Below are 17,196 nucleotides of genomic sequence, written 5' to 3'. Positions count from 1 at the left end.
TACGCGTACCTATATAGTATATATTAATTACATTACATCTGCTGCAACAGTATTAAACATGATGTATATTTGCGACACTCAGTCTAGGTGCACACATATATAATTTTTGTAAATATAATAATAATAACAATATTATTAAATATATATTATAATATGTTTTTTGTAAATATTTGTTGTACGCGATTAGTTTAAAATTATTTGGCCTTATTCAGAATTTGTTTGATATATCAGTTTAGAAAATAAATTTTCAATGTGCCTGAGGATCTGAAAAACGCACAAAAAAACAGGTAGTATGTAAATTTGGATCAAATACATATAGGCAGATCCATTATTTAAAGCACGTTATGCATTTATTTTTTGAATGGTTTCATACAGGAAATTTGAATAATATTGTATATGTATTTAAATTTTAGACATTAATTCAAAGTGACGTTCAAGCAATGATAGTCTCGTGTTAATACTATTATCGAATAATTATTAATTATACGCGATCGTATAAAAATCGATTTTGCTTTATTACATAGAAATATAGAATTGAGGGGAAAAAAATTACGGATATATAATAAGGCTAACATTTTTCTGATAAATTACGATTGAGTAAAACTGAAAATTAATCAGGGTTTTATACCCCCCGTATCCACCCTTAGGCTCACTTATATCTGTATACTATCGATCTGCGTGTATCCCCTTTGTTTTGATATATGTGACAAATATATTATTAAATTATTTAGCTTATAATATAACAGCAATAACAAATAAAACAGTTCGTCAAAATCTGTGAGCAGTGATTTATCCGGAATAAACATAATATACATTATATCAATGTGTGATATAACTATATAAGCAAGAAATGTATAAAATAAATGACCGTTTAAAAATTTAAATTAACCGTGCAATGCAAATAATAATACTATAATATATACCTATTTTAGGTATATGTATATATAATATTATAATATTATAGTTTATACAACCATTTGATTACGTTCGTTTTTAAAACGATAGTACATAGTAATATGTATATATGTAATATGTATAACATTTCATACATAATATAATATAATGTACCTATTACAAACAGAGAGGGAAAACGCGTGACGACATAATCGAAACACGAGTATATATATATATATATATTTATATATATATATGTATATAGAACGTGACGCGAAAAAAAAAATTGCCAAAAAGTGCTTGTGTACGTATAATATTTATATACACACAATAATATAACAACGACGACGACAACAACCGCTATATATAATGTTAACTCGCATATTATGTGTGTGCGAGCAGTGAGCATAGTATAACTGTCGTCGCGCGCGTTGAATGGGAATCGTTATACGCGGACGTTAAACTCGTGCGATGCGGAGCTGTTGACGACGCGGGGTGCGGGTCGAGGGTCGAAATTTGGGGCAGGGGGATAAGGGGTTGCAGAGCGCAGGGAGGGAGTCCGGAGACTGAGACGAGGGATGGATATATCCTGGGGGAGGATCCGAATTGCATTTCCCGGGACATGAATGGCAGATTAACAAGCAATTTGCGATTGTGGGCAACGGGCGGCCGGGGGAAAAACAACCTCCGGCGCGCACATAGACGCCCCGCGGGGACCCGAGTGAAAACCGTGGAGCAGCACCCCTTCCGCTTTCGATCTACCTCCTCTGAAACACGCGCACACGCGCGCGCGCGCACACACAAATCCGTCCGTCAACCCACCCCTTCTGCTCTGAACATCCCCGCCACCCGCCGCCGGTTTGTAGAGGCGCACACACGATGGATCATCGTGTATATATAATATTATAATATATACCAGGTAACTACTGAATTTCGTGTAGTTTTTCTACACCCCCCCGTCATCATCCTCTCAGCGTACTTCCCCATATTATAATATATATAGTACATAGGTACTGCCGCCAACCACTACTGCCTATTTATACACATGTGTACCATTTTATATGTGTGTGTGTGTATAAAATACATATTATTACATATCGTTAGTCGTTACGTTACGTCATGTTAATTCGATTTTGCGTAACAATTGCCTTTGTCCGTAAGTCGCCGCAGTCGTTGTATATATGTGTGTGGTTTTTGTTGTACCTAATAGGGTTATTATGACCAATTTTTTTTATTATTATTATTTACATAGGTACGTAAGCACTACATTTTCAGAAATTCGTTTATCGCGTACAAACGGTAAAACTGATTTATTGACCCCTTTTGACTGGCATAAATTGAATTTACATTTTACTCGGTTATTATAACGCAACGTAACGAGTGTATTTATAGGCATCATATAATACGACCGTTAATATTCGTATGACACAGAATCTCGTTTATATAGTGTAATTAAATTTTACTAAAGTTTTCACCATTTCGGACAGCACAATGTTTAACAACAATATAATATTACCTATTATACATAATATATGCAATGTGTGTTTTAATGAAATGTCCATTTCTCCGAAGGGATAACAATTATTATTAATTAGAAATAGTCTATCGATTCAACCGAACAAACTACAATTTATTTAATTACAATATCTAACAAAAATTAACTTTCAAATACTGTATAGTACGTCATACACGAAATTATATAACATATATCTGATAAACGTCTTATTGACTTTCATTTTTTTTTTTTTTAATATAATTAATTTAACATCAAAAATCCAAGAATTTATTAAAATGGTTTATTTAATTATGTATAATAGTATAGTATACAGACAATTATGATAAGCCAAAGCGATAATAATCAAACGATGGTTGTGGTCATCCATCACATTAGTGATTACTGGTTTATAGTTATTTTATTTATCTTGTACAGATAGTGCGTGATTTTACACAGAAGTAATAAATATTAAATTGTATTTCAGAGAAATACTGAATTATAATAATAATAAGTTACCCATATTATTTTAAAACATCAACGCATCTTTGATCTGGAATTGTTTGAAATCCATACGTATACGATATAGTAACACGGATGGTTAAAAAAAAACAGAATAAATTAATATGACAAGGATTTGAATTGTTGGTAATTATTTAGAGCTTAGATTTATATGTATTACTATCAGGTAAAACCATACACCAAATAAATTAATTCGTTTGTAGCTTCGATGTAGATATTATAATAATAATACATCAATATACATGTGCACTGTATAATATGTAGATGTAATTTTAAGAGCACTTAAAAAACGCTAAATATAATATAATAATATTATGCACTTACATGTACTACAATGATCAAGTTACGCCATCCACATTGAGTAACTATACCAGCTATATGACGTATTGATAATTCTTAATTGTCATTTCATGACTTCCCAAATGGCCACTAGCCTAAAAAATGTAATAATCATATTATACTCTTTGACACTTGAGAAGGCTTAATGGAATATTCAAATATACTTATAATAGCTATATAGGTACTCGTATATTATGCGAGTTAAGCAGATTGAACGCAAAACGTTATGGACAAGTAGGCAACAATATAATAATAATATTATAGATATATTTTCACTGCGATTCATTGACACCTAAACGAAAAGACGGATTTAAATATTCAACTATATAACGACTTACTATACGTCCATAATAATATGATAATGTTTACGTCAAATATAATAATACAATAATACAATGACATAATAATAATTATTATTATTATTATGGAATTATATGATTAGCAAAGGTAAACATATCAGACGGCGTTTGGTCGAAATCAAATAACGTTCGCTCGGGTAATATAATTCCAACTTAATTTGTACATAAACAGGCGCGTCTCGGTGGATACAGTATTATGTTATTTAAACGCACTGCAGTTTGCGATAATTGCGCGCGTGGCCCTGTATAGTATAGAGCGGCGATGTGGCGTATATAGAAACGTAAAAACGATATAATATAATATATAATATTATTATATATTAAAACGGACGGCGGTCGACTGCATTGTATACGTATTATATTTGTTATAGGAGTGCTGCACTCGTTAAACCTACCTAATATCATTGATATATTATATTAATATTATATAAAGCTGCAACTGTGTGTAATCAATGGAAATAAATTGTATTGCGTGTACGATATCGTGTATATGATTGTTTTGGTGTTTATTTTACGCGTGTGACGAAGGGGGATGTGGACGGAAAAAAAAACATAAAACATCTGACAGACTCGTGTGACAGTATATAAGTATATATATATACATTATAATTGAGTCCCGGTGTCGGATAAAACGGCGGGGCGAGTGAGGTCGTATACGACGTACACGGGGATCAGTTTTACGCATTCGAGCTCGGAGTATATTATAATTATAATGACTCCAAAATAATGTGCTCTACTGCATTAAATAGGTACATTTTAAATACCTACTAATTTAATGGACATTTTATTTTTCAAAATTCTAAATACTTTACTAGGTAATACTACTTTTATGTCATAATTTATTTTATACGTAAACACTATATTATTAGAAATATAAATTACAATATATACGAACACTGGAAAATATGCAATCCTAAGTCTGCAACTTGCAATCGTCAGCGAGATATTATAAATAATTATTTGAACGATTAAAAATATAATATTTTAAATATAGTTTTTGGATATTTGATAGTACAATAAGCGTTTAAGCCTCTCACTCGAGCCTTTGATATCCCGTTTGCAATAATTGCAGAGTGCGGTCAACTATTATCATAATATAGGTTGTCTTGCATACGTTCTATTTCGCTTTGGACGGTCTCGAGAGCGATATAATATAGTGTTTTCTATATTCTGTTCGGAATCGCGTTTGACTCGCGTAGCTGCAGCGATTTAGACTGCGCGTATAATGTTTATATACCCAAAAAAATACGGTAGGCATATTCACGTTGGATTGAAACCTTCAAATGACATACTTTAATACTCGAATATTCCCAATAAATAGTGTTATTGGTACAAATATAATATTATATAATATTAATCATCGCGTATTAAACGAAACGCCGCGTGGACGACGGGGACGCGCGTGCGCCTGCAGTCGTATACAGCAATAATAATAATAATTAAACTTATAGTAATATAAGGACCGCGTCGAGAGGGACGTCCGTATAATAGACGACGCCAAATAATAATAACGTCGCAGCGCTACGTTTTCGACGTCGTCGCCGTCGTCGCGCGTCGTCGTCGTCGTCGACCGATATCGCCTCGGGGTGGCTAGCGCGCGCGCGACAAACATCACAGCCGCTGCCTCCGGCGTCCGTGGGATTTGACATTATTATTATATTACTACTTTATGCTGCGCGCATTATATACATGTATATGTGTGTGTATGTGTGTGTGTGTGTGTGTGTGTGTGTGTAGGCGTGCGTGTGTGTATAATATTATTTCGTGCTATTTGTCACTCGCCGTCGCCGCCACCGCTCTCGCCCACTATTTCGGTCGCGAGTGTTTGCGAACGGCGAGTGTGTGCGAACGGCACGTGCGGCGGCGGTCCCGCTCTTATTGCAGTTATTAAGTTGACATAAACAAACAAGAAACAAACTAATTCCCATTATATTGGACTGGTCCGCCGCCGCCACCGCGGGGGGGTCGCAGCGTGTCGGTTGTATATTATAATATATTATTAGGCTCATACAGTCATAGTAGTAGTATCAGAAATATAGTATACAGAGGTACTCAAAACAACGGGTCGCGTAAAGTTTTGAAATATTTAAACGAATGATAGAGAAAAGTAATTTTGAGTATAAATTCCAAAGATAAATTTACAGTATTTTTGTGTACCTATTTAACCATATTTTGCGTTAGAATTTAGTTTAATCATTATCCTCGGAATATTTTATAAATGTATACCAGTGACATGTTATTACCACTCTGTCAAAAAGTCAGACTAAAAATTATCGAAGGGATAGTGGGAAAAAATAGTCATTATTGTATGTTGTGTGTCACCCAAAATGTAAACATTTTTCAAAATGGGTCGTACCGTGAAAAGTTTGTGAACCTCTGGTGTGATATATTATTATTTATTAGTATTAATTAAAAATTAATTTATAGATTATACTCGTAAATACATATTGGTAGTAACTAGTATAGTCACAGGGTGGAAAATGGGTTACGATCTCTGCAAGTGAAATTTAACAATTAAGTTTATATTAAAATATTATAAAATATTTTATATCTACACATGTTCATTATTATATTAAATACGAAATAGTAAAAATTAACACAACCATAAGATTTCTCTTCGTTTCGATAAAAATATCTTATCGTTTATTTTATGATAATTAACTAAATAATAGTATAATATACCTAAGCATTTTATCCTCCTACGGCAATTTAATAAAAATATGATAGTTCGGCGAGTCCTTTCATCGAATGCTTGCTATCGTGAAAATCTACAATATTATACAATTTATTAGTTAATAATCCATAGTTTACGTAGTTATGAATTTTTATTTTATACTATAGCTGTGAGCTTTCCGTGTAACTCACCCCGAGTAAATGTCCTAGGTCAAAGACCCGCGCTTTTGCGTCTATGAGAGAGATTCTTCGGCGGGTATTTATAAACTTGTAAGACGCAAGCTTAGTAAAGCTAAGAAACCTATAACTTATTTGAAATAAATTTCTATGTATAATATACTATACTTATGTACGATATAAATAAAATTTAAAACCAATTTTTTTGATCTGTTCGTGTAAAAAGCTTATATTATTTTGATAGTTGACGTTCATTTAATAGGTTTTGCATAAATTTTTTAAACCTATGTATGCTCGTTTTATTATTTATTTTAGATTAATCGTGACATGTCTATCTTAAAATAATACTGTACATAGGTATATCGCTTATTAACCAGATCAAATTATATTCTATTTAAACATTACTAAATTGTGGTGTCTTAAAACCACGGTGATTATAAATTATACATAAAGGACCAATGAATTTAATTGCTGTTGAAACAATTATATGGGTAACTTAATCTCTAAATCGTATTGTGAACGACAAATTATATATGTATTGTACGACGTATAATAAAATAACGAGTATTGCATACTTTAACGTTGTTTTAAAGTTTAACAGAAGTTCATCTTCATTATTACGGACCATTCTCTATGATATTTTATAGCCGGTTATGATGGTTTTATACTCATTATGCTGAGTTGACATTCTACTTCACTTTTTTTGTTTAAATTCTTCGATAGACGACAGTTATGTACCGTGAAATATTGTAGTGAAATTTGCATAGGGACACAAAGTCTGAAATCTCGTATAAAATTCACATGCAGCGTATATTAAACATATATATTATAATATACAATATACATGCAGCCGTTTTAATATTTAGTTCATTAGTTCAATATATGTCACTACTTATATATGATGTATAATATATATATATATATATATATATTTAAATATATTTACGTTGGTAAACCATGTACGTATAGTCCGTAGTATACCGCAGTTCGTGTGCATAAGTACAAACGTAAAGTTTGCTCGTAAAATAAATTAAATATGCCTTTAATATTGTGTGTAATATGCGTTTCATTATTAACTATATCATCATAATATTTTAACTAAAACAGTATATACTGGAATAAAATAATGAACAAATGCTCCGACGTTAAATTAATATTTTATTATTATTACTATTTTTCCCCTCAGCTTTATTGCATTATAAATGAAAATTACACATAATATAATAACATTCTGAATATTATTTTTATTTACCGTAAATAGACATTACAAATTTAATAATTTTGAGAAAAAGTTTTTGATAACATTGCAATCAAAACTAAATTCAATTAATGTTAGTTTCAAAACTTTAATGTTATTTATATTTTTGGAAAAAAGTTTACTTTTCATTTCTACACAACCAGCATATATGATTTCTACTCGGTATATACTTATACGCTTTACATTATCGTCATCTACAATGAATTTCATAATATTTTTTCATAGGATTTTTGAAAAATATAAATTAAACTAAGGTAAAACTGGTATTAAATGGATTCAAATAATATCCGTTTATCAAAGCACTTATATTATACCAGTGAAAATAATCATTGGGGTAAAAACAAAATCATTATAAGCTCCAATACTTTTGATTTAAAAATATAAGTTTCGTTTAGGTTCCAATAAATTTCTAATATTTTAAAGAGTCTATGATTCCAGAGCCAAATATTTTCCGTTTAATTCCACAGTTCTATGCCCTGCAATTCAAAGCGCCATTTTAGCATTTCTTTCATTTATTTAATGTACAAATAAATAAGTAGTAAACTAGTAATATAATTTTAGTTAATTTTAATATGTATAATAATAAATGATAACTTTTATTTTCATATATGACATTATGCCATCAATATTAAATTATTAAATGTATATTTAATTATTTTAAAATATACATAATACATTACAGTTTAATAAAATGTATTATCTTTGTTTTAAAATATTTAGAATAATAATAAAATAATAATTAGGTAGGTAATATTATTATACTATTTTTTAATTTTTCTATCAATATTATATAATTATTTAGTAACAATAAATTTAAAAACAAATATTGTACAAAAAATAGTTTGTTCGTGTTTATTGTTCAAATTTCCCGGGCAGAGCCAAATTGACCTGGTAATATGTACATTACCTAGTATTTCAGATTGCCAGTAACACACACACACGCACACACACACACACACATATATATATTGTTTAGCAACACTGTTTGGACGGTATAACTTTAGGTGTAGCTATATATAATAAATAAATATAGTGCACTCGTTTACTAGTTTTCGAAACGACCCGAAATTAGCTGTCTGTCAACGTGAGTGAAATCAATTGGACGAAAATTGAAAAAAAAGGGTTTAAGACCATTTACACGTCCATGAGGCAGCTTGTTTTTCTCTCACGGCTGGCAAATTGTTTTGTCCGAAAACTCGATTAGCCATTACATTTAACCCCAGACGTTTATTGATGAATGCGTTTGACGTGTCAATCAAATTGAAACATTTGGTAATTCGTAGTGCTTTAATTAGGTGCACAGTTCTATACAAGATGCCTATTTACTACGAATTGAGAGCTTACAAGAGTTGTCGTATTTCGATGTGTATGAATTAATGAAGTGTTGTAATCAAACCGTTTCTGACATTTTTATGGATTTTTAAAATAATAAATAAAATATTGCACTATGTATTTATCACTAATAATCATTTTAAGAAAATTAATGTCTATATTGATTAGGAAGTCTTTAAAACTATTAGTGTCATGTATGTTACACATTATATGCAATGTAATCGGATGCCTTTATTAAAACTGTCTGTATAATAATGCACATATATGATAGTATTTCGGACATTATATTATACACTTGTAAAAAACTCTTCCCAGTAAAATGTAATAAAGTTACAAGTGAAAAAATTTTTAAATTTAAAAGCGTTATTATTTTTGACTTCTAAAAAATATAAATGCATTTTATAATGGACTTTTATGTGCATTAAAAAAAAAAAAACCACAGTCGACTATTATCAAACTACCGCCAGTTTTTCCGCTTCGCATTTACCTCGGGTATCCGTAAATAATATGAAAAGAATTACATTAATCTAGACTTTTTCATCCGGTTATCGGTTAATAATTTTTTTTTCATCGTTCTTATATTATTAAATCCGAATCGACATAAATTGAATTTTAAAAAGTACATTAACTATGCTACGGGTGGACGGCCTGCACCATCGAACACATTTAACGTAACGCGAGCGCAACATTTATTGCGCCTGTCGTTTCTTGTCTCGGCCTCTCTGTAAACAGAAATAGTTATTTTTCTTTCATTTTTTTTTCTCTGTTAAGTTCGTCACCATTCGGATCGCATCATGTACCTATTTACGTGTATACATACCAATTTATCCGACACATATTCTATTTACCTATATACTATTAGGTGTCTACAGTATATTATATTATATTATCGTCGCATGTATTGTGGATTTGAGACGCGATAGAGGACGTATTTTTATGATTTTATAGGGAGTTAGTGAGTTTTCTTTATAATATATAGTAGCACAATTTCGAGAAGAGCCGACAAGAGAAAGAGAGCAAAAAAGAGACGATTGGATAGAAGAAAAAAAAATCATCTTTCGACAATAACAAACACATATACGTATCAATATTCTATACGTACGGCTACAAAAAAATATATAATATATTACTTTCTGTAACTATTGTTATTACAATATGTATTTATAATAATATAATAAACGTGAGTGCAACGCTGCTGCAACCGTATTTCGCGGTGTCGGTTTGAATTTTACCGAACATAAACGGCCGTCGGCGGCGTGTGTGTGTACCTATATCGGTGTTAATATGGGCGTACAGGCCGTAACGTGATACGGTTGTGTTGTATTATAGTATTATACTATACTCATAAATATATACATTATAGATACACGTAAGACATAATAGGATAATATGATCAGGCCGCGAGTAATCTGAACGGCAGATCGACGTGCCGATGATATAATACGACACTGCGCGTAAAGAAATAATACTACGTTATATATTTTATATGGTCTTTATGGTTTATACTGATTACCAGGTAGTAGCTGTACCTATATATAGTGTATTATTTAATGATATAGGATACCTATTTCGGCCCGGTACGTATTAATATTAAAGACATTAATGTATATATTGCACGTCAAACACGACGACGACGTCGTGTCTGTATTATTGTATAGAGCGACGAGTGACGAGGCATAGTGATCGTGACGTTATAATACAGTTTGGGGTTGGAATTTTGAGGAGGGGGCGAGTGTGTAGAGCGCAACGATTTCGCATGACGGAATTCGTACCGATGTTTTTTAAAAAAAAAAAAATTGTTTTTGCATCGTTTGGTATTTACAGTTAATAGTTTTGGATTTCCGAATATTTGCGAGATCATGTCGGCGGCGGCGGTGAAGAGGTTGGGTACCTATTCCTACACGAAAAATATATTTGAACGAGCGCGTGTGTATCTGAGCTGCTGTTGTAATGTGTGCGCCAACGTTATGTTGTACGTACTCGAGAGCCGTCGACGACGACTCTTGAACCCTCCGCACGCCCGTTAATAGAAGACCCAATGCATGAAAAAAAAAAAAAAACAATTTTTTCACCCTCTATCCTTCGTTGCCCGAAAACCGGTGTTCGTATTTACTCGGCAACGGGCCATTATAAAATAATATAATATATTGTCGCGCGTTTTATTCTATTATATTGAAGCTCGTTTAATAAAAACTCTTGGCCGACCCTAATCGCGACAGACCCTTTTAACGTGACATTATATTCTGTTATTATAACGAAATCAGATAACGAAAGAGAGAAAACACACATAATCAAATGCCCCTCGCTGAGATGAACCCTTTCCGGCCAACTGCCGTCGCCGCTGCGCATGCACTACATAAAAATTACATATATTATTATTATATCTATATCTACTACCTATAGTATCCACGTGCGTGTGACTACATCGGTTTACATGTTTTCGACCATTTTTGTCGAGAAAAAAATTATTTTTTTATGACAATAATTATTTCCGAACGTTCCTCGTTGTTATCGTATACATTTCTATTATTATTAATCAATTAATCAATCGAGTATGAATGATGATAACGACTTTACGGCATAGTCAAGACGCACTATTTTTGCACTTTTTTTTACTTTCCTCATAGCATTTACCATAATGTCATCGACGCTACCAATTTGCGATATATACTTTTATTCTTAAAGATAGATCTCTCTAGACGATTTCGTGCGAACACTGTTCTGCAATGTTGAATTGGTTTTAAAATTGTATTTTATTAAAAGTAAAAAAAAAAAAATTAGCGTTTGATAAAAATGCTTAAAATAGGAACATATTAATATATGTTAATATGTACATATTATTATATTGTACACGTAATTCATCAAATATTCGATTAAACAAAAAAATAATTTTATCAAATAACTTAAAACATACACATAACTTATTTATTTTTGTTCAGAAAAATTTATTATTCAAACCTAACCTGGTATATACCTAGTTCCAATATTATTTTTCATTGTTTTTACTCAATAAATAAATTACCTATAGGATAATATTATGTCAAAGCTTAAATTTTAGACACTCCCATTATTCTCCACTCCTAGGTTTATCGTATAATATGATTTGTACATAATGATTCTAGATCGTGGTGAGTACTTATAGCGAAAGGTAAAATAATATGATATAGCATAAAGCTGATATAACTATAACATAAATACACCGCAACAGAGCTATAGCCTATAACGCCCTTACCCCCGCTCCCTTATCTAATTTAAATGCACACTGCACGTATAACAAATACGCCGAGGGCGGCTGTAAAGGGAACATCATTATTAGGCATGTGATACTTATACTTAATGGTTGTTGTCATTTCGAAGCCTTTCCCTCGAAAAAAACGTAATACAATAATAGCAAAACGTTATACGCGCGTATTAATAATATATAACCACTTTGGCCGGCGAATTTGCGGTGTTTAAAAGCACATAATATCATGGTAATACGTTTTTATGATCTGTCCATTATTCCACGGTTTACGGTTTTTAATTTATATTATATAATAATACGATATTATATGAAATATTGTCGGGCTGTCTGGATATTATATGTCATCGCTGCAAACAAACGAAACGAAAACACATTCGCCATAACCAAATAATACCTTTGCATCGTGCAAATAACGTTATAGGCGCAATAAATTAGACATCACTATAGTGACTTATTTCTGTATACAGTAATACAATTACCGGTATATTTAAACGAAATTGTATTAAATCTGTGGTCGTCATGGCGTAATGACGTGAGAGAAAACTTAATTTTTTTCGCAAGACTGTTATAATTTATTTTCTTCGTCTTGTGCTCGTGATTGAATAAAACCTATATAAGTTCTGTATGTATATTATTATGTATATTCTCACTCACTATAAAAAAAATAAAGCTATTTGATTAATAAATCACGAAATGGCAATGTTTTTTTTTTTTTTTTTAAGAAATTTGAATTGAAAAATGAGAAAAAAGTTGTGCATCAAGTTTACCTATATATATATACTGTGCCTACACGCGTATACGTAAACATCAAAGACTTTTCGCCCTTATTGTATACGTCAATTTTCTTCTCAACCTTAAAATATAAAAACGGGTAAAAGTATATAATATTTACGCTGGTCGCATTGAGAACGTTTTACGTCCCAGTAATCGGTAAATCGAGTTACGCTCTAGAAAAATGGATATAAATTGAGTTACCGAAGGTATTTTGTATTTCTCTTCATTCCTGGTTGTTCATATAATACATATATATATGTATTATATATATATATATATATATACATATACGTGTACACATTTTGTTTATTTTTTCTGTGCGACGGTCATGCTGGTTTTCCTTGCCGTGCTTTATTAAGTTTACTTTCATTTTTATGTTATTTTTCCTTCACCTCATCCTAACCTGCACGTTTACGACACAATAATAATAATAATAATAAAAATCATTTTCTTTCGAGCTTCATGGGTTGTCGGCAAGGTGCGAGACATGTTTTTTTTGCCGATTTACCCGCGCCCCCTCCACTCTACTGATCTTATCGCTATTTCCAGAGACCGGCTTATTATTGGTACAAGCCAAGAAATTCATTATATACTATTTATATATTATGATACATTATGTATTATATATTTATAAGTACATAGTACATACATAAACATGCAGTTGATATATTTATAACGACGTTATACCTGCGTCTTTTCTACCGAATATGTCTTTACCAGACTATTTGCAATCCTTTTTATAAATATTAATTTATTATTTTTTTACTATTCACGTTTGTGCTGTACGACGTAACGTGTTGTAGGTACATACATATTTGATATTGTTATGTTGAATGGTACCCACGTCGTACTAATAATAGGTACGCTTTATCGCATCAAGTTATTCGTCGAATCCGCCAGCACGCCTCTTCAGACGATTTCACCCCCTGAACACGGAAAATCCGATATTATAAAATATGATTCGACTGGGACTTTGATGATGACTCGGGATTTTACGCGGAATCCAATTTCATCGATTGCCGTAATCGTCAAATTTATAATACACCCCATAATATGGCTATATGTATATTGTATACCTATTTTATATTTTCCAGGATCGTATAACATAGTAATAATACTTTCGTACAATACGTTTTAAGTACCCGTGATAAAATGTTAATGTACAGCAATATCTGCAGTGCCTACCCCAAGTAGTTGTACAAAGTAGCGATTAATTACATTATAATTCCTTCACAATATAGTCCTCCACTGTTATTGTTGAACAATACACGTCTATTAAAACCGTCTGGTGGTTAATGTTTTTCGTCAATGCTGCGACATGTCTATCTTTGAAACTATATTAATGTATTTTTGATTCAGGTAACTGCAGATATCTATTTGTAAAATCTCTTAATTTTTAGTTGAAATCTAATCTGTATACATTGTATAATAGTCATATATGTAAAAAAGTGTATATGCTCGCATCAAATAAATGTATGTTTCGGTATTACATTTTGCAAATGGTTCTTGTAATGTATGCGAAACACGCGGAGTGTTCTGACCGCAGATACAGTCGAAGTACTACTTGGAATAAAATTGAAATAATACGTATAATTATTATTATTTATCATCGTTAGAAAAGTAAAAAAATGTAACAAAATTATTTATCATTCAAAGGAGAGAGCTTATTCTGTTCCGATCACTTTTCTGCGTAGATTCACAACTATCATGTTTCCCATCTAGTTACAACCAAAAACTATTACTTGCAGACTTAACCATATAGTTAAAGTCACTATACCTTATTAGAAGTAAATCAAATTGTACACTGTGCGATCGTGATTGGAAAGTAATTCCAATTAAAAAAATGCGAACGAAAAAAAATAGAAAGATATGAAACGCTATTAGTAGGTACCCTGCACCCGCCTAAAACCGATTAATATACGGATGGGTTAACCATCTATATATATATATATATATAATATATTTATATAACTAATAAAGAACTCAAGCTTACAATTTTAAACAGCCGTCCGTCGTTTGTGTGCTTGTTCGCAGGTATGGTTCCAGAACCGGAGGGCCAAGTGGCGCAGACAGGAGAAGATGGAGGCGGCCAGACTGGGCCTGAACGATTACGTGCACTCGACGATGGCCGGTTCGCTCAGCCGGATGCCGGGGTCCAGCCTGGCCCTGCCCGTCGACCCGTGGCTATCGCCGCCGCTGCTGTCCGCGCTGCCCGGTTTCCTGTCGCACCCGCAGACAGGCTACCCGAGCTACCTGACGCCACCGGTGGTGCACTGCGGTCCGCCGTCGTCCGCACAGAAGTCGCCGCCGTCGCCGCAACAACAGATCACCACCATCGCCACGCCGCCGTCGTCGTCCTCGCTGTCCACGTCTTCGTCGTCCGCGGTGTCCACTGCCGACCCGAGGACATCGTCCATAGCTGTGCTCAGGCTCAAGGCCAAGGAACACGTCGAATCCATCACGAAAGGCATGCAGATGGTCTAGAGCAGCCGCGATACTTCTCATGTACCTATAGGTATATACGCATACCACCCTTGACAATGTAATAACGATATAATAATAATAATAATAATAATAATATAGTCTCGAATTCATAATACCTATTCTAAATTTAAATAATATTGCATCAGGAATCCCGATTGCGATGTTATTAAACGATTCGTTTTCAAATCAGAAACATATCTGTGGTCTTGCACTGTGCGAAAACTCTTGAATAACTGACAATTGTCAACGATTTTCTTTAATGTTTACGATATGTTATGCAACATCGTATTATGTTGTTATACAGAATAATATACACTTGATAGGTTTTTTATTTTTCGTTCGAATTCCCCCTATACACACACACACGAATCAGAGTTGTTCTAATTATCAAGTACTTACATAAAAATATAAGATTTACATTTGCTACAGACCCGGAAGCTCTAATTGTTATGTACTAATATAATTAGAACAGTAAAACCGTTCAAATAATATATGAAATATGACTACTCATCGTCGTCGACAATACCCTCTCATTGCAATATTAACAGTGCGATGGACGATTTATTTTTGAATAGATTCTGTCGTCAGAGTTACACGCCCACTTTCGCGTCCCACACATTTTGTGTATACATAATAGCACCAGAAACAATGCTAAATTATTATTATTATTATTGTTATTATTCATAAAATTGACGGTTCCCAAATAAATGGTAATATTTACGGGAATAATGTAATGTATTAATAAATAAGTATGTACCTATTATTAATATTATTATTATTATTATTATTATTATTATTTGAAAATGTACAGTATTATACTATTATACGTTGAAAACCAGTGCATTTGGAACTCCCTTGTGTATTTACATATATTTATATATTATTATACGTAATTAGATATTGTACATAAATCGTATATATTATAATAGTACTATAATTTATTGTGCATCTAAATATATTATAACCATAAGAATTATTAGAAAATAGGTATTAGAAGTTTTGTTGTTCTCGGAATATTATTGTATAAAATTATTGTAATTTCATAAATATTGTTTTTGATTATATTGAGCTAGTCATTTGAAATAATTTTTTTCTATCACTAAAAACATACGTTGCTCAGCAGTAACCAGTAGCACCCTTGCATGTCAACGTTCAATGCAGCAAACATTTAAATTATCATTTTTCAAACTGAGGTTTGGTGATATTGTTGTAGCTGTTTTCATTAATATTGCAATGTATTAAGTACCTTTTAACTGTCCAACTGAAATAAACGAAGAAACCAAATTATAGCGTTTATTTAAAAAGTATATAAATACACATAACTAGATAACTCTAATGTTGACTGGGATTTTAAACCATATCTAATCGATATCAGGTGCTTCAAATGCGGTAAGTTCATCTCAAATCAAAATAATTATTGATATTATTTTAATTCATCTCGTCGTAGTAGTGTAACAATGTAACGTATATTCGAATTTTGACATTTTATTTTATTTCATTGTAGTTTTTGAGTTTTAGTACTCACAACGTGGGTGGAGGTGTATAACATAATTATTAATTACATTCATATAATAAATAAAATACTAATTTTCTCATCAGCAATAAACACACGAATAAACACACAAGTTCCCGTATTATCATCTACGGA

The 17,196-nt window shown here is 32.1% G+C and overlaps 2 protein-coding genes across 2 annotated transcripts in view; one reads left to right on the top strand and one right to left on the bottom strand.

Annotated features, from left to right (window-relative positions):
- The window catches only part of LOC132930187 (retinal homeobox protein Rx1), a 44,797-nt gene extending 27,978 nt beyond the window's left edge, over positions 1–16,819 (top strand). Inside the window, 1 exon segment of the mRNA XM_060995910.1 lies at positions 15,099–16,819. Coding sequence (XP_060851893.1) covers positions 15,099–15,548 — 450 coding nt within the window. The 3' untranslated portion in view covers positions 15,549–16,819.
- The window catches only part of LOC132929481 (uncharacterized), a 204,876-nt gene that overhangs the window by 170,352 nt on the left and 17,328 nt on the right, over positions 1–17,196 (bottom strand). The gene's annotated exons all lie outside the window — the stretch shown is intronic.

The sequence above is a fragment of the Rhopalosiphum padi genome, chromosome 4 (assembly GCF_020882245.1).
Source record: "Rhopalosiphum padi isolate XX-2018 chromosome 4, ASM2088224v1, whole genome shotgun sequence".
Classification (NCBI taxonomy): domain Eukaryota; kingdom Metazoa; phylum Arthropoda; class Insecta; order Hemiptera; family Aphididae; genus Rhopalosiphum; species Rhopalosiphum padi.
Note: the sequence above shows the minus strand (reverse complement) of the source record. Positions and strands in the feature narration are given on the sequence as shown.